This window comes from Pseudopodoces humilis, chromosome 2 (assembly GCF_049639895.1).
Source record: "Pseudopodoces humilis isolate 2021_Gansu_Grassland_sample_001 chromosome 2, ASM4963989v1, whole genome shotgun sequence".
NCBI classification, from domain to species: Eukaryota; Metazoa; Chordata; class Aves; order Passeriformes; family Paridae; genus Pseudopodoces; species Pseudopodoces humilis.
The window spans coordinates 64,611,504-64,638,523 of record NC_142201.1 but is presented as its reverse complement, the minus strand read 5'-3'; the positions used below and the strand labels follow the sequence as shown (position 1 = coordinate 64,638,523).

At 38.2% G+C, this 27,020-nt stretch overlaps 1 protein-coding gene across 1 annotated transcript in view; it reads right to left on the bottom strand.

Moving 5' to 3' along the window:
- Positions 1 to 27,020, bottom strand: part of TRPC4 (transient receptor potential cation channel subfamily C member 4) — a 127,979-nt gene that overhangs the window by 52,919 nt on the left and 48,040 nt on the right. Inside the window, exons 2-3 of the mRNA XM_005516324.3 lie at positions 26,039 to 26,443; positions 6,903 to 7,421 (exon numbers count right to left, since the gene is read on the bottom strand). Coding sequence (XP_005516381.1) covers positions 6,903 to 7,421; positions 26,039 to 26,416 — 897 coding nt within the window. The 5' untranslated portion in view covers positions 26,417 to 26,443. The remainder of the gene's footprint in view (positions 1 to 6,902; positions 7,422 to 26,038; positions 26,444 to 27,020) is intronic.

The following is a 27,020-nucleotide window of genomic DNA, read 5'->3' as shown; positions in this document are numbered from 1 at the left end:
GGAATATCCTTCATGGCTAAAAAACTATTCAGAGGACTGGGCCAAGAAAATGGTGGTAAATTGAATTATATCCAGTTGGCAGCTGGTCACTAGCATGACCCAGTTCTCAGTGTTGGGGCCAGTCCTGTTTAATATGTTTATCAATGATCTGGATGAGGGTATTAACTGCACCCTCAGTCAATTTGCAGAGGACACCAAGCTGGGAAAGAGTGTTGTTCTGCTAGAGAACAGGAAGGTTCTACACAGGGATCTGTAAAGGCTGGATTGATGGCTTGAAGCCAAGAGCATGAGGTTCAACAAGGCCAAGTGCCAGGTCTTGCACATGTGTCATAACAACCCCAGGTAACACTGCAGGCTGGGGGCAGAGTGGCTGGGAAACTTCCCAGTGGAAAAGGATCTGGAGGTGCTGTTTAACAGCAGTTGAACATGAGCCAGAGTGTGCGCAGGTGGCCAAGAAGGCTCTGGCCTGTTGCAGCAATAGAGTGGCCAGGGTAGTGATTGTCCCTCTGTACCCAGCACTGATGAGGCCTCAAATCCTGTGTTCAGTTTTGGGCCCCTCACTACAAGAAGGACACTGAGGCGCTGGAATGTGTCCAGAGAAGGGCAATGGAGCAGGAGAAGGGTCTGGAGCACAAGTCTGATGAGGAGTGACTGAGGGAACTGGGAGTGTTTATCCTGGAGAGAAGGAGGTTGTGGTAAAGTGGGGGTCAGTCTCTTCTTCCAAGTAATGAGGAATAAAATTAGAGGGAATTACCTCAAGTTGCATTGGGGAGATTTAGATTGGATGCTGGGAAAAATTTCTTTACTGAAAAGGTAGTAAGAGTTGGAACACGATGCCCAGGGAAATGGTTGAATCTCCATCCCTGGAAGTATTTAAAAGACGTATATATGACACTGAGGGACATGGTTTAGTGGTGGACTCAGCAGTGCTGTGTTAATCATTGAAGTTTTTTTCCAACTGAAAGGATTCCATAACCAATTGGAAGAAGACTTTGTATGTCTAGCAGATAATCTACTCACCTATTTCATACTATTTAACCATCTGTGGACTTCCTATCTATAAACACAGAGAATTTTACATGATTTACAAAGCAAAAATATGACCTGGTTTAGAGTACCTGACTCTTACATGGAAAAATGTTTATCAAATTTTTTGAGTACTATAGCTGAGAGTCTGCAGAAATGGGTCTTCTGGAGACATGGACCCAAATGTGTATATATCACTCCTCTCAGTTATGCAATTCATAGACTAAACATATCCGCCTTTGGTGTCAAAAATGTCCAAATATTATCAGAGTCTGGTTTTTGTGAGGTTTTGTTATTTTTAACATGGAGACTTCTAAGTGCTCCTTTGCAGCCTTTTGACAAATATTCATATACACAGTGACTTGCTACACATGGCCACTGTGTTTCTGCTTATGTTTCAGGTGTGGGTTAATTTTAAACACAGAACAATTCTTAAGATGCTGCTTTTTCCAAAGTCATTCCTGCTTACAGAGTCAGGAATTAATTTTTTGCATCTGAAAGACTTAGAATGAGAAATTCATTACAATTAAACATTAAAAACATTACTAAGAACATAGTAACTTTTCCTTTCAATAGTTTAAAACTATTTTCTCTAGGAATTGCTAAAATAGTTTTGAAAATCAGTAATTCTTGCTTTCTATCATGCCTATGCCTATATTGGTTTATCTAATAATATGATATGGATGATATTAGTTATAAGAATTTAATTGGCAAACATGTTAAAGTCCAAGTGGATTTAGAAGTAACTGCAGACCAATAAAATCCTTTATTTCATTGAAATGAAGTGTCTAGACACAGACATGAAATAACAGATTTGAAATTATTAGGCATGTTTTCATTGAAAATTTTACTGAATTTCTCACATTATTGTGAAGCATTTTCATTTAACTGAGGCTATATTTTGCATAGAAAACTAGGAAGAACTGATGATTCCTTTTTAAAAAGTCCTCTTTTGAGCAGAAACAAACAGATGGTTTTCATTATTGAAAACAAACAATTTTTTTTTATCCTGCAGCATTACTTTCCCAGGAAACACAAATTGATCTGTGAAATCTCAATATCCTATTATCGTATTTAATATTTAATTTAGTTTGAAGCTGATTTCCCTGAAACATTTTCCCTGAAATTCTTTCTAATAAGACTTGAACTCTTGTTAATTCTTTAAATATGCCAAATTGTTAAACGAACTCCCTTTTTCACTCTGCCCTTTGCTAGTACACATTTTGCAGCTTCTCACAACTCAGAAAAACAGGTCCTGCCCCTGGGAAGGGAGAGAATCTAGAGATTCAATTAGAGGTATTTGGGAGAGTTTTAGTAGTTATGCAGCTGCATGAGTAGTAAACAGAGAGAGAAATGAAAATTTAGAATTTTTTTATTCAAACCTTTAAGAAAGTTAATTCAGGATCAGAAAAGTCTTAGAAAACTTAGTTCTGGCTTCTTTAGATGGGTCTCATCATGACACATAACTCTGGATGGAGGCTAGATAAACTACACACTTACTTTAGGCTTTTAAAGATAAAAGTAGAAAAAAGCTTATTAGAATCTTTCCGGACTGCTAATTTGAAATGTGAAGAATTTAACCTATTTACATCCTATTTACAATATAAGTTATTCTAAATTTGCCAGAGATCGTGTATTTGTTGAGGAAGAGAAAGATGGTCAGCATAACCTAAGAATGGAAAAGGTAAAAATGAAGAAAAAAGTAAACCCAAACCAAACCAGCCAGTGTTCATTCATTTGAGAAGTGAGAGGGAAAAGCTCAACAGTTACATACTCAAAAATTCCTATTTCTTCTGTGTTGATATGAGAATGTCTAATAACAAAGCAAAATGAGACACTACTACCAATAATTATTATCTCATCCTGCTACTGTATTTGAGCTTAGACAGCTATAGCTTAAATGAAATGGGACATTTAGCATGAGGCAAAAATGAAACAGAGATATAAATTACTAGTGTAAGTATTTAAATTGTTCTAATTAAACTTACTGTGAAACCAGATGATACTGATTCAGCCTATTAATCTCCCCTTCTTTATCTCACATGTAAGGGAAAATTAGTAAGCATTGTAGTAAGCACTTTTTCACATTTTTGTAGTTATATGCTTAATACCTAAACAGAACCACAGCTAAAACAAAGTTAACTAAACAGTGAGAGAGACTGGGTTTTTGGTGTGGTATCTCCGTTAAAAACTCTGAATATATATGACAAGAAAGCACACATTTTGCAATGAGTGGAAAAGATTACTATCTACTAATCAATAAAGAGAGCTACTGTTCTCTTTTACTTAATTGCATTCCTGCACCAGAGGTTTGCAATCAACTTGAACTCAGATTTGCCTGTGAACCACATACAAGGTTTGGGGTTTGCCTTCTATATTCTTATGTGGAGCTGCAATTAATTCAGATTAATATTTGGTTCAGAAATCAGGGAAACTTCTCATTGCTCATTGTGTGCTTAGAATCTATCACAATGAACTTGTGTCAGCGTTCATAAAACCAAAGTGTCCCTTACTTGAGACGATATTGGACAACAAAATGTCTGTGCCCAGTGCAGGGTGGCTCAGGTTCAGGAAACCTCTCTTTGCTGCTGGCTGTAGCCCAGGCAACAGTAGGTGTCAGAAACAAGCACCACAAGCTTCAGCAACATGGCTTTGCTTACAGTCAATTGGCCCCAGTGGTGCAAAATGAACAGAAAAAAAATGGCACTTTGGATGTTCTGTGTGCTACAAAACCTCACATATTCTGCAGATACTGTTCTGGTTCTGCTCCATAACTCTGAGCAGATATTAACCACAGTCTTGCCAGACATTATCCTGCAAGGTAAACTACAGACTATAAATCTTTCAACCTCATTAGTTATTAATAAAGAAGATCGATGATTTTATCAGGAAAGTTTCTTTGTTAATAATACATTGTAGGTTACCTCTGACCTTACTCCTTGGACTGAGAATCGATATCACTGAGATGCCTTTAGACAGCACATGAATGAGAATCACACTATTATGGCAAGAGTGAAAGGAATGGAAATGCAGAGATGAGCAACTTTCACTGCCCAGAACCTCAAATCCAATTGGCATAAAGTTCTTGGTTTGTGGAAGGCCCACTTCAGAACATGAGAGAGAACTTGGAGAGCTCTAAAAATGAATGCACTTTCTCAGCTTCCACAAACACAAGGTTTTGCAGGGGCTTGCAGAACACTAAGCACCGTTCAGTAATTTCAAGGGACTTTCTCTGTTCATTACAAGGCATTTCTAGATCTACATTTAAAACATCATGTCATTTTGGAAAGCCCTCAAAAACTTTGAGCTTGGTAATTTTCTTTACTCATGGCTGTCAATTTTCATTTCTTTACACAGTGAAAATTCTTCACCATCCACTTGCTTGCTCCTGCAAGTTCCCTCAATCTGCTGTTCTACACCATCCTGTCCTGAGAGTAAACCAAATTATGTTATACAAAGCCTACTTCACCCCTTTACGAGACTAAATTCTAATATATCTCATGTTTGCTTACTTAAAATGCCAGAAGGAATAACTGCTAATAATTTTGGGCATTATTTTCAAATTGAAGTGATATAGGTAATACTTCTGAGCACTTAATCATAAAAAACAACATGAAAGGACATGTGTCATTATTTTTGTCACTTTCAGCTGCAATTTTTGGACTGAGACTGGACATTCTGAACAACCAGAATTGCTTACTTGTGGAGCTCTGACTTCAGCCTCAATATGGTGTTAGAATGTCCTTTGGTAATAGCCTGAATAAATGTTAAGACATTAAGGATGGGTTGTAAGATAAGAGGGGAAGACAATGCATTCTTATCTGTTTGTTGCAGGGGAGCATTTAAATAAACAGAAATAGTAGTTTTTAAGTCTGGAGCAGTACCACCTGAAAATAATTTATAAAAGCAGTGAATATATTGCCTAAAACATTACTATCAAGAGCTCCTGGCTGGATTCCAGTGCCCAAGCTAAAAGAATCCCCTGAGCCCGGAGGCTACTGGATTCAGCCAAAAGCTGTGTCTCCTGTAACATCCTTAGCACAAGAAAGACCCTGATGATGCATTTTTATAATGATCTATATGGACCAGGACAGCCAGAATCCAAGCAATTGTTATGCCTGAGCTAAGTTTCTTGAGCTGCACATACCAGAATACTGTAGTAATGATCAGAAATAAAACAGCTGAACAGTTACAGAGGCTGCTTCAGCAACCAGTATGGAATACATTTTAGAACACATTTAGTAAACCTTGATTTTACTTCAGCAAAAATCAAATGGTAGAGATAGTGGGAAATATTTATAGAAATGAAAAATGTGTGTAAAATATGAAAGATCCACAGATTTGGAATTGTGTCACTAGATCAGTGTGGCCTGACGTTTTCTATTATGAAGAGTCAATTATGTAATCAGCTGTATTACTTCAACTTAATTAGGCACAGCAATTAAGCCTGCACCTATAAAAAACATTTCACCCGACATATGCCTATAACTGTCTCTATCTCAAATTAGAAAATTTGAGCTTTGTGTTAAGGTTTAAAACAAACAAACAATGAGAGGTCAGAATTTTATTTCATTGCAAAAACAGAAGTCCAAGCTTCAGTTTCTTAACTGACTGTAAGACAAGATTGGCATTTCAAGAAAGAGATAGTGGTTGTTAAATCCAGCAAAGTAAGATCTGAAAATAATTTAGGAAGGCAGTGAATATGTTGCCTGAAACATTATACTATAAAATACAAAATTATGCAATACATTTCCTGAAGGAAAAAATGTTTGTTAGAAGACTTATGAAGTGAGAGACCAATTGAGGTTTACTTTCCATTTACTCCAGTAGTTCCCTACCTCCATGGTAGCTTCTTAGGATTACTAAATTGTATTTCAAATGAACAAAATAATCATTAAATGTTTCTTCAAACCTTTCTAACATATTTAATAACTTAACACATTTACTATTATATTTTGCAGAACAGAGATTTAGCAGTGACAGACAGACTAGCTCAATTTAACACAGATGTTTCTTAAGCATTTGCTGTAATGAATATGAACAAACACTATACATTTACATTTGTCTTGCCTATAAGCTTCCATAGTTCAGCTAACTTGGTATGTACTGTTTCCTAATTAGATAATGCAACATATTCTGACATGATGAAGTGCAGGGATTAGGTGAAGGTTTGGAAATATCAGGGGAACTGTCTTTCTAACTCATTTTTGTGTCTTGCTTCTTTTACTTTTGCATGTAGAAAAGAACCTTGAGTATTTTTAAAAAAGATATGCTGACATCCTCTGATTCCAACTGAATGTACACATTGGTGAAGCAAATGTATGAATTTTTAACTGCCATGGACACCAATATCCAGGTATTTCCATTTTGAATTCTTTATGAAAGAGAATCTGAATGTCAACATTTTTAGGAGTCATGCACAGACACATAAACTTCTGTTTCAGTACCTATGATAGCTACTTTTTGAAGAAACCTCTCAATAGAGGTGCTTCTAGTATGTGTTTAAACACATAGTTTCCTTTTTCTGTCAGGATTTTTTTTGTCAGGTCCAAGTTAATTTAAAGTATGCTTTATATATTTCTCACCCTATTACTGAAGAGCACTTCAGAGCACAAGTACTGAAGACTAAGTCTATTCAGGTGTAAGAGAAAAAAGTTTCACAGAATTTGTGCTAGAAGAGAACATTTTAAATTCTGATACTATCAAACTGTAACAACTATTCAAATTCATCTAATTAAAACTATAAAAAGAGCAGAAACCTAGTAGAACAAAGAAAGATAAGCAGAAATTTGTCTCAGTTAAAAGGATGTATTTCAGGCTCTTATCTATCACATTACTACTACTGAGTACGCTTAAATATTCTCCAGCACACTCACCTCTTTTTGACGGTACTTAATTGCCAGTTTCAATCTTGCAAGATCATTACCACTTTGTTCTTCTATCAAGCTATTATCATCTCTGTAATTAAGAATAATTTCCAATTCCCTGGAACTCCGTGTCTGATCCAGGAGATCTTTTGCAAATTGCTTACATTGCCGTGACAGTTCCTCGTACTCTGACTTAAACTCATTTTCGACTTTACTCAGCTCCTGCAGCTCCCAGCTCAGTTGAAAAGCGGTAAGGAAAGGATCCTCACTGGACAAAGCAATCAATGATGGGCTCGCCAGAGCCTTGTAGATATTGAGTCTGGATCGAGAGTGGCGAAGGCTGTCCACATCTGAGCTTGAGACACATTCGACACAGTTACAGCGCACCTCGTGTGGCCTGGGCACAGAAACCCCTTTCTGCACAAGGAGCTTTATGATTTCATAATTGTTGGTGTGGGCAGCCAGAATAATAGGTGTGATATCCGGCGTAAATTCTGAAAACTGCTTGTCCAGAAGCACTGGTGGCACCTGTGAAAGAAGGCAAAAACCCTTACAGGCTTCCTCATTGAACAAGAGTTATAGAAAATTAAGCTAAAAATGGTTTACCAGGTAATACACTTACTGATGGATTTTTATTTCTGTCCAGAGTTGAAGGAAACTCTTTAACAATTCAATTAGCTAAGACAGTGTCTTTCCAGTCAAGGAATTAAACATATAAACAAGGAATTACATATAAACAGCGTGGGATTTTTCATAGAACCTGTTTATATGTGAACAACCTATGGACATGATTTATTAGAGCAAATTATTAGATAAACAAGGACAAGTTAGACACAAATATTCCTCCCCTGTCCCTTCAAATGAGCAAGATGGAAATTTTTTATTGTCTCTCACTGGTTTATCTCAGTTTCATAGGGAAGAAAGAATCATGGCGGGCATAACAGTGAATCCCTGAAGGAAGCAATGACCACAACACAGGCAAGTTAGAGTTAGAAAATAAAATGGTCAAGTAAATGAGAAGAAAATATGTGTTTTCTTAAAGAGAATGTTGAAAATAAGGCTGTGTAGAGAAACAAAGATACTTGCTGCAAAGAGCTTAATGTCTTAAGGCTCAGTTCTACATTCACCTGCTCAAAAAAACATACTCTGTTTATAGGAAAACAGGGGAGATACAAGAAAAAAGACCCTAGAGACCATTTTTAAAGCCTTTTCTTATATGCATTTCTGTTTTGTCAGTCTTCTTTATGAGAAGACTATAAGGTTTTTCATTTTAAGCTTGTTTCTTTATTTTACACTACCAGGCTCTAAAGTCTTTCCCAGGTCAAGACAATTTGTTCAATTAGTATGATTAAGAATGGAAGTGTAATTAGCCAATGTCAATCAAAAAAATGATATTGGCATCATTACAGACTGCCTTTGGTCCACAGCTCAATAACCAAGTACAAAACTCAATCCACAGAGCATCACAGAGAGGTGCTCTGAGTGATGCTCTTTCAGGAGGAAGAAAAAAAGAAAACATTTGACTCAAAGTTATCTGAAGGCTAGAGAAATAGATGGCTATTGCAGGGAGGAAAAAAATTTTGATGGAAGTCTCATGACAGCACCATGGCCTCACTGCCAGGTGGAAAAAATACAAGTGGAGTGGGAGTGGTAAAATGTGGATGGAAAGTCAAGACTGGAGATCTGGCATTCAGGAATGTAATCACACATCCCTAGGGAAGCAAAACCTGCCTGGCCATAGTGTATTGCTGACCTTAAGTAGCTGTGCCAGATTCTGAGAAGGTATGTGGAGTCAACAGGCAGAAATCCCTTTTCTCCCCTCTCACGCACTCAGACATGCATGCTTGGCTTGGCGCTGAGTCAGGCTGGCACTGAGTTTGTTTCAGCACAGGACTGTGGGCTGACTGAGCTGGCACACCCACCCTCATGATCCCGTGCAGAGTGTGCAGCTAACCTCACAAGTGAGTGTTCACAACCCATGGTTCTGAGCCAAGCAGCTTCTGTGCAACTTCACTTCTGCTTTCTTTATTCTGAGATAAAAATCTAATGGTGTAGTGTGTGCAGAGAAACATGGGTTAAATATTACCCGTGAGTTACGGAACCCAGCTGAGAATATACTGAAGGTACACATGGATGAACACTTGGGTACAAGAACAAACAGAAGCTCTGAGGGCTGTGCCTGGTCTCAGGCCAAAAACCACAACTCTGGACATGACTTCCCAGAAGACCCTGTGGCTCTGCCCATGCTGCTCTGTCAGGTCTCTTCCAGGGTACCTCTGGGACATCTGTCACCTCCTGGCTGGACCTTGCACAGAGCCCACCTCGGGATGCCCAGGTGCCTAGATCATCTCATTATTCCTGTCCAGTGTGAACTGGGCTTGAAACCCATGTATTTTTTCTCTCCAGTCTTTGGTGTCAGTGGGGGAAGCAGGAACTTTTTTCAACCCCAATTCTCACAGGTTATTGCAATCTTAGATTTGTCTTCTTGTTTACTTATAGGGAAAAAAAAAAAGAACACTGTGCATACACACACACTTTTCACACACTCTCTAAATTGCAATAGTGGCCAGTGCTTTTGAGACTAGAACGGCATGCAAGTGGTGCTAGAGATTCAAACTTTGCACTAGTAGAAATGAGATTTTGGGCTATCATAGAACTGAAAAAAACTTAGAGAGAGGCGTGTGTTGTGTTCTGACAGTGTCTGCTACAAGCAGTGAGACTCCTCGTTGGCCTCAGGTTCAGGGTACCAGAGAGGAACGGAGAGAGCTGCAAGGGCAGAACACTCAAGGTCAGAAAGCTGTAACTTCAAACTCACTGACTGCTCAGAGTATAACTCTGTCACTTCACATGTCGCTATTGTACTTTCAGATAGTACTAAAGTAACATTTGCTTCAAGCCCTGCCAGAACTGAAGGCTATCTTAAACATATCATCAGCTGCAAGCTCTGAAAAACTAAGACACAGCTTTAAACAACATGGCAATACAGTGACTGACTTGTACATGAGGTCCATTTCCTTACAAGCTGCGTGCTTTTTCTCATAGCTCATCAAAACCTTTCATCTTAAGATAACTCAGATTCAAGGCTAATGCACACATTTTGGAATTCATTGCATCAGAGTTTACCCAAATATAGTAGTATTTATTATATCTTTTCAGCCTTAACTTACAGAAACATTTAAACTTAAGGGCAAACCCTAAGACTTCAGCTTTAATTACATCATGACTTTAACTGATCCTTTAACTTCTATTTTAAGATTTTGTACTAATTTAAATGAAAGAGAGAATATCAAAGTAATAAGGTCACACTATTCCCTCATCTGAAGCAAAATGAAGTACTTATCTTTGAAGTACAGAGCACTCTCCTGGCATTGAGAAAATTTCAACATCTAACAGTTGACCTGGAGTACTTGCTCTTAAGTTATCAGACTTACAATGAATTTTACTTTCAAACTGCTAAAAATAATGTTTGCGTATCTAACAATTATTTTAGATACCAAGTGGAATGTTCCTCTTCAATGTGCTTATATTCCCTGTATGGCCTGTAAGCTCTTTTGCTATGACAGGATGAGAAATCTAGGTTAAATTAATGCTGGTTAGGTCTGTGACATTTTCCTGTCCCCATAACATCAAAGGAGAGACCAATTATTGATGATCTCTTAGACATCCAAGAAACAGAAAAATATAACAGTCAATTTGGAAAAGGAAGAATGTAAACCCCACATGTGTTCTTTTCTCCATCTACATTACTCAATAGCTCTCACTACTGCAACATCTCAACAGAGAGACTGAAAACTACAGGGTCCATTTACCTGCTGTTTAAGTGCAAGATCTCAGAACTTATGGAAACCTATTTCCTTGGGCAAATCTTGGCCAGGTTCCCTGGCTCTTGCTCTTGTTTATTTATTTGCAATTATTTTGTCTTTTGTTTGTAAATCAAAGCAAATCCCACTTAGTTTTGGGCAGTTAGGGGAATAAATTTCTAAGTCATGCCCATCATGACAGCATGATTGGAGGAAAAACCTAAAGCAAAAGTGAAAAGAGAATATAACACAGATAAGATGAATACATATGTCAGAGTACCAGGTTATATAAGGAAATTTATATTATTATGAGTGTGTCATCAAAGTCTGAGCTGCTTTATCACTATTTCTCTATAGCTGTCATCAGTCAAACACCTTGAAATGCTTAACTCTACATTTCTGTACAGCCCACAGCACGAGTTATCCCTATGCATACACAGTTCCATGCTTTACATTCTGGCTTGCTGAGTTCTTCTCTTCCTTGGTTTGCTATTATTGTATCATTATTGTATCACCTGAAATACATCGTGATTACGACAATGGAAGTAGCTCCCCTGGGAAGGGCTCAAAAATTCCTCCTACCACAATTCCTTTACCATGGACTAAGTATATAATAAACATCCAGATAAGTTGAGTAACTTAGAGATATCACGTCAAGATAACTTGAATCAGTTATCACAGCACTGGAGGGATCCTGAGACTCATGTTGAAACTATCCTCACAGGACCACACAAGCAGCAGGACTGCACTGGTGGCTCCTGATTGTCTGGAAGTGCTTGTCCCCATCCCAGGGTGTCCACTGTGTGTTGCACAGCTGGCATGCTGTGTGGCCATCAGGGATGTAAGGCAGGCAAGTGGATGGAAGTGGTCGAGCTGAGCTCAGGGACAGCATCATTTCGGAGCAGTGTGTGTGACAGTAGCCATGCAACACCCATCTGCTACACTGTCATTGTCTGCTTTCCAGAGGCAACTTCCCTGGCCTCCCTGCAAAGGACTCTACTTGTTTGTTGTCCTTGAGCTCATTACATTTCCTAAAGGTAAGGACCACACTCCTAATCTGCTACTGAACTATTAACTGTTGTTGGATAATATTCTACCTCTGTGTCTATTTCTTTTCTTTTTTTTGTAGGAAACAGACAGAAAACAGATATAGAAAACAGGGGTCTTAGGCACTGTAAGCTGACTAATGATAGCCTGAGGACTAAATGTAAATGTTTTAGTAATACCGTGACTTCTTAAGAATACATACTCTCATAAGATTTAATTACAAATTTTCATTTTCATAACATTTCATTAACATTTTCATACACACATTTTATCTCAGTGCTGGCAAGGTGCTTAATGCTCATCTTCCAGATTTCTTTTCTCTGGAGTCTAATGTAATTCCAGTTATGAATTAAAGCCAGGTAGATATAGCAAAAATTAATAATTAAAAATCAGATTTTAGTGTGTATGTTTTTTAATAAAGTATTCAATATTTTTATTTTTTTTATCTTGAAAAGCTCCTTTATTCCAATATTTCCCTCTAATCTAAAAATAAGAAGGGCCAATCCCACATTTTTTCCAGATTAAATTATTGTGATTATACTATATGATTATGACAATTCTAACTATTAATTTTACAAAATGTCCCTAATATTTTCTTGTGAAAATATTATATTTCATGTCATGCAAGAAAGACATCTAGCAGAGAGGCGTTCTGATAAGCAACCCAAGATATATATCTAATTTTCTATAGCTGAAATTGGGTAAGGTAAACACTCCCCTTAGCACAGAGCTCAACATAATTTATTCTTCAGACACAAGCCACGTACTGACTAGCTCAAAACTTGATTACTTGGCTATCTCACACTGGTACTTACCCACAGTTAGCCATGGCTTGTGTCTCCTAACCTGCACTGCTGGGATACAAGACAGGTATTGCTCAGATGCACCTGCATTCATCACTTTGGCCAGGTCTCCAGGATGTGCGAAAAGAGGGTATGATCAGTTAACGCTGAGCTTGCTTTCAATCTGTCTCCTGCTGGTAAGGGGGGAAAGGCAACATTCTTGCCTCTGTGGAAATGCTTCTCGATATACATCACATGTCATAATACATTTCCAAGGCTCAGGCCTAAATGCCCTCATTTGGTGGCAATATGAATCACTGTTAGCAAAGGGTATCTTCTCCCCACTTAGAATAGTGTTTCATGTAATATCATATCCACTTATTTTTCTGAAAAGTTACTCGCAGCTTTGCTGGGACATGACTGGAACAGGGATGTTTGTAGTAATACAGAATCCCTGTCACATTTAAGGAGGCTTCAGTGCTTGCCTTTTTACAAGTCTATGAAATTTGAAAACTTAAATTTAAAAGATTGAGTTATTTTCTTCCATTTTTTTTCCAAACACAAGCTGAGTTTTCAAAACCCTGGATGTGTTTTTTTTTGTTTTGTTTTTTTTTTAATCAGCTACACTTAACCTACCCCAAGACGTGAGCTTTCTAATGCTTGTTCATGCTCATCTTACTACAGCTGAACCAATTTGTGTGTCACAAAAGTCACATCATGGACTGATCACTTCCAGTCTCCATGACAGCCACATTGCACAAAAAGCATTAATGTAACACATTAAGGAAAAGAATTTGACCAATCTGTTCCTGAAGCTCTGCAGTGGTGGGTGGAAATGTCACACCATTTCTTCACAATGTTTCTGATACTTCATATGCTTTACCTTTGTGCAGTTTAAGCCCATAAATTCTTGTTCTGTGAAATACGAATACAGGGAATACTTTATTTCTTTGTTTAGTTTCTGTCTCTTAATTTTTCATTCAGACTTTCCTTATGGGGGCTGGAACAAGATAGCCTTTAAAGTCCCTTCCTGCCCAGGCCATTCTGTGATTCTACCATTGTATATCCGTGCTCATTCTGATGTCATCAGATGTGATACTGACTTTTGGAGAGTAATATGGTATGGTCCAGTCTTTTTATGTTAGTCTTGTTTCAATATTCCCTGCAAAACCATCATCTTAATTGTTTTCAATTCCAATACATACTTGGTTGATTATTTCTGCTCCACTTAGAACCTTATATTTTTTCTTACTGAACTCTTATTTTTCAAAGAAATAATTCCTTGCTTGGCAAAACCCAAATTCTAATTGTGTCCTGCCTTGAGATCCCCCCACATTTTCAATTGTCTACAGAATTAACATGACCTCTATTTCATCTAAAATGTCATGAATAATTGCTCTGATGGGGACAGACCCCTGCAGGACTGCTCATTTCATCCCTCTGTTGAATTCATATGTCCTGTTTCACCAAGTACTGTTGGCAAATCCTGTGAGTGTGGTTTTCTTAGACTCTGATTTGAGTGACAGTTTATGAAATCTTACAAATCTCAAGCTATATGATATGTACTTTTCCCCCCAACACAGAGAGCTTGCTATTTGGTGATGAATGATAATTATACTGTTATGACAAGCTTTGTTCCTGACAAATCTTGTTAGGCTGCTATTCATGTCTATATTTTCTTCTAGGTGCTTACAAGCAGAATGTTTGACTATTTTCTTCAGGATAGTCCCTGCTGTAAAAAACTATAGATTTCTTTTCTTTGAAAAAAAGAGAATATGAAATGGAAAGGAAATGCTGTAAAATTAATTGGTAAGAGTTTTCAGACAGAAGCAGACAAAAAGGTACTGGATATGATAGGTTTAGGACATTAATTTGCTGGGTAGGATCAATGTCAAAGGGCTTCAGTGCTTTATTTCTCTCTCTCTTTTTAATTATTTTTTTTTAATTTCTCCTCCCTCTATCTCTGAAAGAACTCTGATCCAAAATACTGCCTGTATACAAAACTTCTCATTTCGAATTAATACTCAATAGAAGACTGACAGGATATTTAGAATTTGTTTTCAGCTATGGAACTTACACTTGCTCTCTTATACAATTTTTAAGCAGGTAAAGGAGTGTTTCTAGTAGGAGTTCTGGGCATTGCTTGACTGCTCAAAATGAGGACTGACAAGCAAAAACTGTTTTTACTCAAGGGACAGTGAAACAAGATAAGTAAAATGATTTGGAAAAAACATGAGACTTGAGAAAGAAGTAAGATCTTAATATAGAAAGGATTAAAAGAGAGCTTGAATTACTTATTTCCATCATGATAAAACTCATATATACCTTTCTCAGAGTTTGCATGATGTATAAAGTCAATACTGAAATGACCTGAATGTTCAAAGGGGGTCCTTTCCATCTGAATTTTTTAAACACATGCGTAGATAATTTTCCCAAACATTGAATGGTTCATAAAGACAAAACCATTTTAATGAAGCTTAGGTCTGTCATTCCATTTCCTGAGAAACTGTATCTCTGGTCTGATGAGTAAACTGTGGAAAAGCTCTTGCTTTTCTCTGTTCATTTTTCTTGTCCCAGAATGGCTCCAGCAGTCAGCTAGAGAGGTGGAAAGAAATTGTCTCGCTTTGACAACGAGTTTTTCAGAGAAATGTCAGAACGAAGGAGTTCTCAGAATCTAAGCAGGGTCGTTTGTTTATCCCTGAGCTTCTTAGATCTAGAAACAAGAAAAGCAGTCTCACTGGCTATGGAATTATAAGGATTGTTTCTGAAAAGGAGCTTTTGCAGAAAAGATAGTAACAGATTGGTGGCCTCCCTTGGTATCAACAAACTGCTTAGGAGATGTGTCTCAGAGGGTGGGAATTAGCTACATTTCTTTGCAGCTGATTGCAATTATTTAACATTGCAAAATAATTTGTGATGTCTTCATGGCTGGGAAGGAAACTGAATGTTTCAGAAAATTAAAAGGGTTATACTCACGAAGAACAAAGAGGGAAACAGGCAAATTCACTAAACATTTACAGAAAAATATTTTCTCTATTTTAAAATATTAAAATAAAGAAATACAAATTATCATGGCAGAGATAAAGAAACCTGTTTCATAAGTACATTGTTCCCAGTATGTTATTCAGTGGTTTATTATTTAGCAGCAGCTCTATGTTTTGAACCACGCTGTAAATTTCCCATATTTCACAGATGCAAAACAGAACATTTTTTCTGAAGTATACAGAGGAGACCAAGGCTCACACAACTATGCTAGGATGTGCTGGGAATGAAAGATATATTTGAGAGGCAAAGGATTGAAAACTGAATTTTATTATAGGTTGGTGATAGTCTCAGCTGGATTCAATTCCTTAACAATAGACATTTTAAGATCCGCCTTACAATACAAGAATCAGTTGAACAATCCTCCTGGTTATGAGGTTTTGGAAACATGTAAATAAACAAGAGAAGATTGCTAGAAATAAAAATAGTACTTTTGAATTCCCACTGCAAAGAGATCAAAGGAGAAATGGGAGAGACATGCATTATTATAACTTGCCCTACACAGTGAGAGACCATGGGCAGAAGACCCACAGATCTCAATCTGCTATATCAAGGGCCAAAACATTAACTCTTCCCTGAGAGGCTGCTCTAGGCAGAAAAGATACTGGCTTGTTTATATTGCTCCTTTAATGCTTATAAATTTGTTAACTTCTTAAGTTAAATTGGATCACCATATGTACAAACAATTGGCAATGGGGATTTCTAGACCTTAGAAGACAAGAGTACCTCAGTCAAAAAAAGTTCTGTTTGTTGAACCTCTCATTCTTAACAAATTTATACTATTTGCCTCAAAGCTGATTCTTAACATGTTTTCAGGCATTGAAAGACTGTTAAAATCTTTAGATGAAACTATCTTTGCTGTTGATGTGTTGTCAGGAAGTGAAGGCAGGTAGGTTTGGCAAAAAAGATGCCAGGCATAGTGGCTTATGAAGATGACAGTACAGGACCACTGACTGTAGAAGGCAGAAATTTGACATATTTTTTTTTAAATTTGCATGCTGTCCTTATTCTGATTGTAAGTTTGGCTGAGTCCTGTAAAGAGGGACTCAAAAAACATGAAAAGAAGGGAAATCAGCACAGAAAATGTGACTTCTTGAAGAGAAATCTGACTTTTATGCAGACCTTACTTTTTAATTAACTTTCTAAAGATTTGGAAGCTTGTTGTTTTTTTTTTTTCTAAAGGGTTAGATTTATTCTAGACTTTCAAATATTTTTGGTAATCTGCACATATCTCCTCATGGTAGGAAAGTACTTCTAGCATGAGCTTAAAACAAGAAATATGAAAATATCAGTGTCATGGAGTTACTTTACCTTTAAGAAAGTTTAAGTTGCTGGGATGTGCCTGGCGTCTTTTCTCCTGACCAATTATCGGTCATTGCTGAGAATTGACAGCAGTTTAGGCCATTGAAAAGTGGGATCAACTTGTGAACCCTACCTTAAAGTGTAAAACCAGAGCTCTCTTGGTTCTCTTTGTTTCCTGGCTGGGAAGGGCGGCAGAGCCCCAGGCTTCCCGCTCCCTGCCCAGGCCATGCGGCCGGGCGGGGACTGGGCTGGGCCCAGCGTCTCCCGGCCGGGGGATGCGGGCCCTGTGGAGGGGGTTTTCTCCGGGCTCCGGCCGGGCCGGGCCGAGCCGATCTCTGGCTCGGCTGCAGGTCTTTTGCTGTGGCTGGATTCACTGGAGACTGCTGAGTGAAGAAGGAGAGGGGCTCTGGACCTGCAGCGGGCTGGGCGCGGCGACTGCACTCTCCAGAGCAGCCATGAGGAACTTTCCATCGCAGACGGCTCCAGCTCCTGCACCGGCCGAGGCCACAAAACTACCTACAACAGCCTGGGCAAGATTTTAACTCTTTCATTTCCCAGACGAGACTTGCGGATTAATCTTTTTATCCAGACAGAGAAAAGAGAGTGATCAACATGAAAAGAGACTTTATAAACTACTAGTGACAGGAAAGAAAAGAAGCTTCAGAAAAGGTAGAGAATTAAGAAGATGCTTTAATTAAGCTGAAATATCTTTCTGTTAAACCTATGGAAATGGACAATAAGGTCTTGAAAACACTCCTTTAATTCATGACAGTATATAGGGAGGAACAGAGTGTTCAAAGTGTAAATTTTGAGTAAAAAGTAGAGTAATTATGGTACAGTGAAGTGCTGGAAGATTTGAAGCCTTGAGAGGCAATGAGAAAACTGTTTTCTAGTGAAGCTCACGGAAACAGATGAAGAGACTTTTTTGCCTTTGAATAACTTATCCTTAAAAAATCCCATCCCTAGACTCATGGCCCATACACACTTAAGAGTGATGTGAAAAATGGGAGGAGTGGGCTCTAATAACAGCAGCTCTGGGCAGCTAACATTAGAGCAATGGAAAACTATAACAAAAATAGTTTTTCTTGTGAGAAACTCCATAAATTAACAGGAAGAAACTTCTGTTTCCCTATAAAGACTGGTGAAAAGACTGTAGCAAGAATTGGGACTGGTTTAACCATCAAAGTTCCAAAGGTTTTGTCTCTTTTGTCATGTGAACAAGGGAATAGTGGGTAGACAGGGGATGAAAAGGTTTTTCTGGAAGTTTATTCTGGTGTTCTTATTGTAGTTTGTCAATAAACTTTCTTTTTTTTCCCTTTTAAGTTTTATGCCTGTTTTGCTCTTTTTCTAATCCATATCTCACAGCAAGAAATAAGTAATTTTCTTAGTTATTGGTTTAAAACCACGACAATCAGCAAATAATTAAAGAAAAGTACTTAATATTTCCGAATCTATAACACTTCAGGTTTAGGTGGAAGTTTGGTCTGCCAGCAGTCTTTAAAATAAATCTGTATTTCTCATCACAAAAATTTTCTGGATTTCTGCAAACTGCTAAGCCAGAGAATTAGATTCATAGCTGGGAAAAGTCATCCTCAAGAACACTGCCTTCCTGGACTCTATCTGTAAGGCTCCTGATAGTCAGAATTTTTCTTTATGTTGCCAATAAAAAAATGGCTTATCATTGTGTACAGGTCAAGAAACTGTCATGTTTCCCCATATTTTGGCATTCGTCTTTTGCTACTGCTTCAACTGTGGAATATTATGATTTAGCATTTGCCGCAAGGTGATGGGTGCATATTATAGAACACATTGCCACTTCAATACTGAAATTGCTAGCAGCTCTGTCTGATGGCACAGGCATATCAGCTCCTGGAGTAATTCTTTAGTAATTGTCACAGGTTTTTCTACTCATCCACCCACCTTAGCTCTGATGCATATAAACACAGACAGTTTGGGTTTATTGCCAAGACATAATGACATTTATGTGCAGCCTTTTTTGAACTTCAAAACAACCAGCAACCTTCTAAAAACCCACAAACAATACTTCTGTAAGTTCTTACCTCCATCTCATATGCCATCAGTCAGCTCCACCTTTACAGTGCACCTGTGCTGCATGCTGTTTTCATGTGCCCAAATGGTTATATCCAAGACTGAACACGTGGATAGGCTACTACATGAATTTCATCCATAAAATGAAATATCCCCTACACAGCCTCTCCCATTCATCCGTCTATCAGTATGTCAGAAAATTCTAACTAATCAGATGCCACTGGGAAGAAAATACTCAGCTACCCACTCAGGCAGCTAGCAGTGGAAAGAAACAACTTTTTGCCCTCACGTTCCACTTCAAGAATGTGTACTTGAAGCCCAACAAAGAAACTCTGCAACGCCTCCTCCATACTCATTACTAGCTAGACTGTCATTAATCACAACATTCAAAAAAGACAGTTCATAAACTTCTGTGGGAGACATTTTCAAAACAAAAATGATGCTTGAATCTCAACAGAAAAAGAATATCCCACATGAGATTGTGACTGGTATTTTGCAAAGTTACTGGAAAAAGAGGTTTAGATTAGAAAACTACCAGGCATCATGCAGTGATCATAAAATCTTTCCTTCTGCCTCCTCTTGATCGATACAAATCGCAGTTCAGTTACTAGGGGAAAATTTGAAAGAGCATTAAAAAATACCAGGTTTTAAATTTATGTAAAGTCCATTGCAGGCATGCTGGGCCTACAACCCGTACGCATTCCCTGGTCTTCTCCATCAGGGCCCACTGTCACCAGGAGGAAGTACAACCCTGACACAGGAGCTTTTCCACATACACCATTGGGCTGTATAGCAATGCAGGACTGGAAAAATGATATCCCACGAGGCTTGGAAAGAAAACACTGGGACAAAGCTGCCTAAAAACACATTAAGGGATACTGAGACTGAAGCTGGGTTACAAGTGCAGCTCCAGAGAAGAGCATTGGCTCCATCTTGGGACCCTGAGGCTCCTCAAAGGGCAATTTCAAGAAGTCCAAAGATACTAAGAGACATTAAAATATCAGAGTGGGTGATGTGGCCACATGTAGGGAATCTCCTAGGAGATAGGAGCTCTGTCAGAAGAGCAGCATCTATGCTGCCAGTTTGTCAGGAATGGAAAATGACTCTTCAGGCTCTGTGCTACTTTCATGCTGTTTCCTGACTTATCACTTTTAGACTTTTTCTGTTTCCGGGAAGGCTGCCTGAGCAAAGGCACTTTGCCTGCAGAGCTGTCTGGCCTTGTTGTCCGTACCCCTTCCCAGAGAGCTTAGGTGAGTGCCTGAACATCCACAGAGAAGTCTGTTCCACTGGCCTAGAAACTGTACTGTACAACATCCTTGATGCTTCCTCACACGACCATTCCCCCATCTTGGCTGTTCTCTTTCGTTCTCTCCAAAGCTACATAGCAACACTGATAAAAAAAGTAATCAGATGTTGAGACACATTTTGGCATATGATCAGCCACTGTTTTTTTCTGATGAGAATTGCATCAGTAGATTCAAGTGAAAGACAACTTGTACTGTTGTCCTCTTGTTTTCTACCTTCCCACACTCCAAGTAATTATCAATCAGATACATGCGTCAAGATTTATAAAATATAACTTTGGCCTTTGACGGTAAGACAATGCCCGTTCTCTCCCTACCTCCAAAGAAGCCCCACAATTTGGGATTTCCTATCAATCACGTGATGGCTCTTCCTGTCCAAGAGCTCACAATGGCTGCTAGCACACTGAACAGCACATAAATACCACAGCACTCCTGAATCCACATCTGGTTTGCCAGATGTCAGAGCTGCCATCTTCTCACACATGAATTCTCATCTCACCCATCCTTTCCAGAAGCCATTCCTTATAACGGCCCAAAAGCACAGCTTGCTGTGGTTACTCCCTCCACAAAACGTTTGTCTCCTTCCTTTCAGTTTTTTCCCTACAGATGAAGGCTAGAACATACCATACCTAAAGCCTACCATGACCAGAGAGAGTACTAAAGAGGCCGCTACACCCTGATAAGGAAGGACTGCTCACAGTCTGTCTGAAGAGAAAATGGTAACCTAAACGCTGAATCTTTTAGTCCTTCAGAAATGTCTCTATATTTAAAGTTTCAGAGGTTTGGGTTTTTGTCTCTTCAAATATTTTTTCCCAAATATTCAGACAGCAGATTGAACTCATCCATTCTCGGGCCTTTGAGAAATTGTCATGAAAACCCATGAAACACAACAAAAAAAAAGTTGTATATGCCATGGACTTGCATTTTTAGAGGCCGACACATTGCCAAGCTGAAGCCTGCCTCCCTGGCTTGACTTCGGCAGAGTAAGTAGAGGCAGGGCTTCTGCACGAAGTAGCTTATGATGTGACTTTACTGCTTGTCCTGGGAGAGCAAAAGGTCTCTGAGTGTTGCAGCATGTGGATAGACTTTATTTCCAGATTCCTACTTCCAGCACTATGCCAGTGATTTCTACTTTTCTCTGCATGTGAGCCAGGCACATATCACAGTGGTCATATCCCTCCTTGTCCCAAAGTTCTTATTCCTCTAGTAATAGTAAAATCCTCCCTTGCATTTGCAAATACCAGTCTGGCATTAGCTCAGAATTTTTTTCAAACATCTGCACAGCTATCCCTAGAGTGTCCACATTAAAAATGCCCTAAAGTATCACAGGACTGACATATAATAGTGAACAGAAAGCCTAAAAGCACTGTCATGTGCTTTTTTTCTGCTAGTCAGACAATTCTGTAAACACTGCAGTCAGGTTTCTGAGCCCTAAAGCAAGTCTGTCAGCTAATACAATGCTACATGGATTCAAGTCTAGAAACTGAGATTTCAGCTCCACTTACGTGATTTGCAGCATCCTTACAAGGCAGCTACACCTCTGCTTCAGTCTTCCCTGAATATACACAAATATCTAGTGGTCAACCACCCAGCTAATGATCAGTGCCTGGGTTCCTTAAGCAGTAGAGCACACTATGATTTAGATAAAGGTATTAATTTTTTTATGCTGCCTAACCACCGGCCCATCTGTGGATGATGCAAGCAATTTAACAAGACAAAAATGTTTTCTGCAGATACTAAACTTAAAAGAACAACTTTTTCCCCCCCTTCTTAATTTGGATTCAGCTATCCATCAGGGTAAGCAACAAGTGATTTGGCAGATAATTCAGGACATATGGCTTTGAAGAATGGTAATTTAAAAGTACTTGGACAAGTTTCCTCAACTCATTCACATTAATTTGTGCTATTTTCTTTTACTTGTGCTCTAGCAGCTGGTACAGCTAAAAAAGTATAGAAAATATAATGAATATAATGCAAGTGACAAAAACCCCGTTTTCCTGAGCTGGATTAACATACAGTGCAAAAACCTCACTCAAAAACTGAGCAACAGAAGGAGTTCAAAGAGAACTCAGAACTGTTAAACCTATATGCCTCATTTGTAGTCACCAGGTGGCACCAGATGAATCCATATATCGGTAATTAGGTTAAAACAATTGTAACTGAGGTGGTCTTTGAAATGCTGAGCACATCACGCATTAGGTAGAGTGATTAAGGAGACTGATTAATAGACTAGAGGATTTAGATCTAACTAAAAACCTCTGAACATTGTTTTATAGTTTGTGGGTGCAGGGGGGGTGGGGTTTGTTTGCTATTTTGGGGATTTGTTAGGGGGTTTTGTTATTGGAGTGCCTTTTTATTAGTTTTGTTTTGGTGGGGTTTTTTTAGTGTTTGGTTTTTCTTTTGTGTTTTTTTTGTTTCTTTGAGGAGAAAGTGTAAATTAAGATTCAGTGGCATCTCCTAATTTGGAAATGTTGGTTATAAAACTTTTCCAAAAACGAAAAAATTGATTACTTCAACTATGTGAATTGGTTTTTCGTCAGAATTAAACATATTTTTACATTTGACCCCTTTTCTTTTGAAACACTTAAAATGTTTAAAGCATTAAATTTTGGAGGATAACCAGTTCTTTTAAAAGAAACATTTCAGCAATCCTGAAGAATTGTAGCTTTCTCTTGATACAAGAGGACATCTTCTAGCTTTCTGAAATTGACAATGAAAATTTGAATTACATAAGAAATTCTATGCTTAAAAATTATTTTGTTTACAAATATAGCTACATTATTGTATGAAGTGAAACTGAAATTAGCTATGCATCATATATAGGATATTATCTCATGAATATAAAAAAATAGTGAGAGCTAATTCATTTATTTGTGAATCACATCAGGTTTTTTTGCAGAATTTCAGTGTTTATAATTTTTATCACTAATTATATATTTGAGAAATTGTTTCTTGCGCTTGGAAATATTTAGCAAGGTGGGTTTTTTTCTATTATTATCTGTCTTCTGTAGAAATAAAACTTTTCATCAGGGACCAAAAAAACCCAAAAAAACAAAAAAACAAACAATCAAAAAACACAACAGCAAAAAAGGTGAAAGCTTGACCTCACTGAATCAATGTCAAAACTCCCACTAACTTCAAGGGGCCAGGATTTTACCACACATGACCAGATTTATTGGAAGAAGGAAAACTAAACAGCCAAAGACGTGATGTTATTAAAAGCACATAGTCCAAAAATTAATCATTGTATAAACAATATGTCAAATATTTACAAATACCAGCAATCAAAAAGTAGAGTCATAGTTTGAAATAGTTTCAAAAGAAACTTGAAGGGGAAAAAAAAACTTGAAGAAAGAAAAAAGTAAATAATAAAAATATATAAAAGTATATAATTCTGAGTATTCAGATTTTATATCTTTAGCCCATTGGAATGATTTTTCAGCCAGAATGTACTTTTTCATCATATTAAATTCATCGTGGCATTGGCATTTACATTCTCTTCAGCATGCCATGTTCCTAAAAATGAACCAGTGTGATTATCAGTGTATTATTACACATGTGACAGCCATAGAAGGTTAATTGTTGTTAGGATCCCCAGTGCATACAACAGAGAACAAGCATAAGCAACCTGTTCATTAAAAAGCCATTTTTATAAGCACTGGCTGGCAATCAGTGCTTGCAGTGGCGATGAGCAAACCTAGCCTTGTACAGACACAAAATGAGCTGTCTCTTTTGAAATTATTTATGATTATTCACACTTTGCAGTAAGACCCCCCCCAGCAAGTACAAACAGGGAAACCAAGAAAATGCAGGAGGGGCAGCACACCTCACACTTTTAGAGTTTAGAGCCAGCAGTGGACACTGAAACAAGATGCTTAAGCTTCAGCACAGAGGATGATCCTCTAGATTGGAGCAAAGAATCCTGTGGATAATTTAACATGGTAGCATTCACACAAAAAGCAAGCCTATCTATTGTCTGCTATAGCATGAAGCTCACCTAATACAAGTTTCAATGTTTGTATTCAAGCATTTTCATTACAGCAGCAGTGTCACATACGAAAAAGTAAGAAAAAGCCTGAAAGTCTGAAGAACAGTCTGAAATTTAGTCTACAATTTATCTATTGTAAGATGAATTTGTAGACTCACAAGGCCAAAAATGGGTTATGCTGTCTTGAAACACGTAACTGATAAAGACAGCAGGAGGAGCTCTCCAGCGATCCCTAATTTTCTCCACTGCCAAGGGGAGCCCAAGGAGCCAGACCAGAGACAAGACACACCTTTGGATGGCTACCATCAAATGGCATGAATTCTGCCCTGCAAATGGCAACTTCCACTATAGAGGCTGGATAACGGAGACACAGGTGTTTCAACTGGTTTGGGGCTGTGCACTGATCCTTCAGGGTCTTGGGTACACTGCATTGAGAAATTCCTATGCACTGTATTCTCATCTGCACTATCAGCTGAGGAATAACAAAATGAGACAAACATAATGTGAATATAATTTTCTTCCCTTTCTCTGACATAAATCTGTTGTCATTTTACAGGAGCTCTGCTTTTGGTATCTAGAAGAGAAGGCAGGCACACACATTTGCAGGAAGACCTAGTGTATTTCCTTCTTTCCATAACAAAGAAGCATAGAACTCATATTATTTTATCAGCAAAAATTATCCTTTTTACCTATTATCTGCAATTCTATCCATGGCAAGTATATTATACTATAATTAAAGTATATTGTATGCATTATCTGTGAAAGGGCTGTAATAATTTCAACATACTATACATTAATAGAGTACCTACAACACGTAAAAGCTGAAATTGATGAAAATAAAATACAATAGTATAACTACTTTTAAGGTTTTTTGTCCTAGCAGAGCCCTAGGAATATCAGAATTTATGGATCCTGTCTCCACTATTTTCTTAAAATGAGAAAGATTTGCAAGAGGCTAGTTACTTCCCAAAGATCTCTCGAGGCAGTTCAAGGGAAAGCAGAATAGGTATCAGATCATGAATGAAACTATAAGAAATGATTTTTTTCTTTGAGAGAAGACAGGGAGAAAGGGAGGGGAGTTTGCACCTTTTTAGTTCTACTTCATAGGATGGATGACTGCTTGAGACAAGACTGATGTTGTGATCAGCTGGGTCATGTCTACCAGTTTTGCCTGAGCTGGGATATGATGACCATGGATGGGTTAAAACACTCATTGACTTTTATGGGAGTTTCATAATTAATTCAAATGGACTACATATTAATACTGTTCTCTTTGGAATTATTTGTTTCTTTGAATGATTAAAGACTTTCCAGTAATATCTGCAGGAATAATGTTATCATTATACAGAGGGGAGTCATGGGAAAGACAGAGAGACTTTTATCCAAGGCCTGTAGTGACAGGAAAAGAGGCAACAATTTCAAACTGAAAGAGGGTAGGTTTAGAATGGACAGAAGGAAGACATTTTTTACTATTAGGGTGATGAGACACAGGATCAGGCTGCCCAGAGAAGTTCTGGGTGTCCTATCCCTGGAAGTGTTCAAGGTCAGGTTGGATGAGGCTTTGAGCAAACTTCTTTAAGAAAAGATATCTCTTCCCATGGCAGGATGTTGGAAGTAGGCTTAAGGATCCTGACTCAAAACAATTTCTGACTCTATGATGTATAAACATAGATGAATACAATCCATACAGCATCAAAGTAATTGATTTTCTGATTTTAAGTACTGTGTGCAAGGATGATGGTTGGTTTTGTTTTTCTTTTTCTTACTCCCTTTGCACAGTTCTTCTCTTTACATTAGACCAGACTACAAACCTAGGAAATCATGCACTTACCTGCTTCTCTCCACTGGGCTTCTTGTGATTTAACAGCAGCTCCACGGCCCCAACCACCTCCTTCCGTATGGCATGCAACAGAGCATCTCCCACATACACATTAAAACTTAAGAGCAGCTCAATGAGCTCAAGGTTCTCATTTTCAATTGCAATAAGGAGTGCAGTTCTTCCCAGGGGATCAATGCAGTTAATATTGATCTTGAAATAAATTTCTGCCTCCTCCAAAGCTTTCTTTACACTGGCGTAGTCTCCTTTCTCCACGGCATTCAGATAGGCTTTCTCTGAATGAGACAGTTCGGATTCTGCCCGCACAATGCGAAGAGGGATACGATCTCTGTAGGGAGCATTGACACTTCTTTTGTAGTAGAACTGGGCCATATTTTATGCCATTCTAATACTTTGTCTCTGCAATGTGAAAATAAAGATAAAATCAATAATTGAGCTTCAGGGTATGGTGCACCAAATTAATATTTGCAATAGGTAAGTATTTAAAACTCATACTAAAAGGTGATGCTGAAACGTACAAAATGTTATTTATCAATAAACACGTAAGCAAAAGTGGAAGCCAGAACACTGCTTATTTGTAACTTACCAAGTCAGAATACCATTTGCTTATATGCTTCTTTTAAATCTGTGGCAAACAAGAAATTTTATTATACAACATAGTTTATCACCAAAAGTGTAGCTCCACTTTATCCTTAATCTCTTCATTCAGTTCTGCAAGGACTTAAAGAGCACAGTTGCCTGTCTCAAACACTATAAAGTCCCCAGACTTTGCCATGGGAAAAGCACAGAAGGGAGTGACAGGATGGTGAGATCTGGTTAGCACATCCTCGTCAGTGCATCCAGACAAAAAAATCCCCCTGCAGAAAACGGTGTAGAGAAGCAACTGCTCATACACACATCGCTGGTCAAACAAAGATCACCCCAAGTTATGAGAAAGATGGCATCTGTGACCACTAACAACCAACAAAGCCTCCCT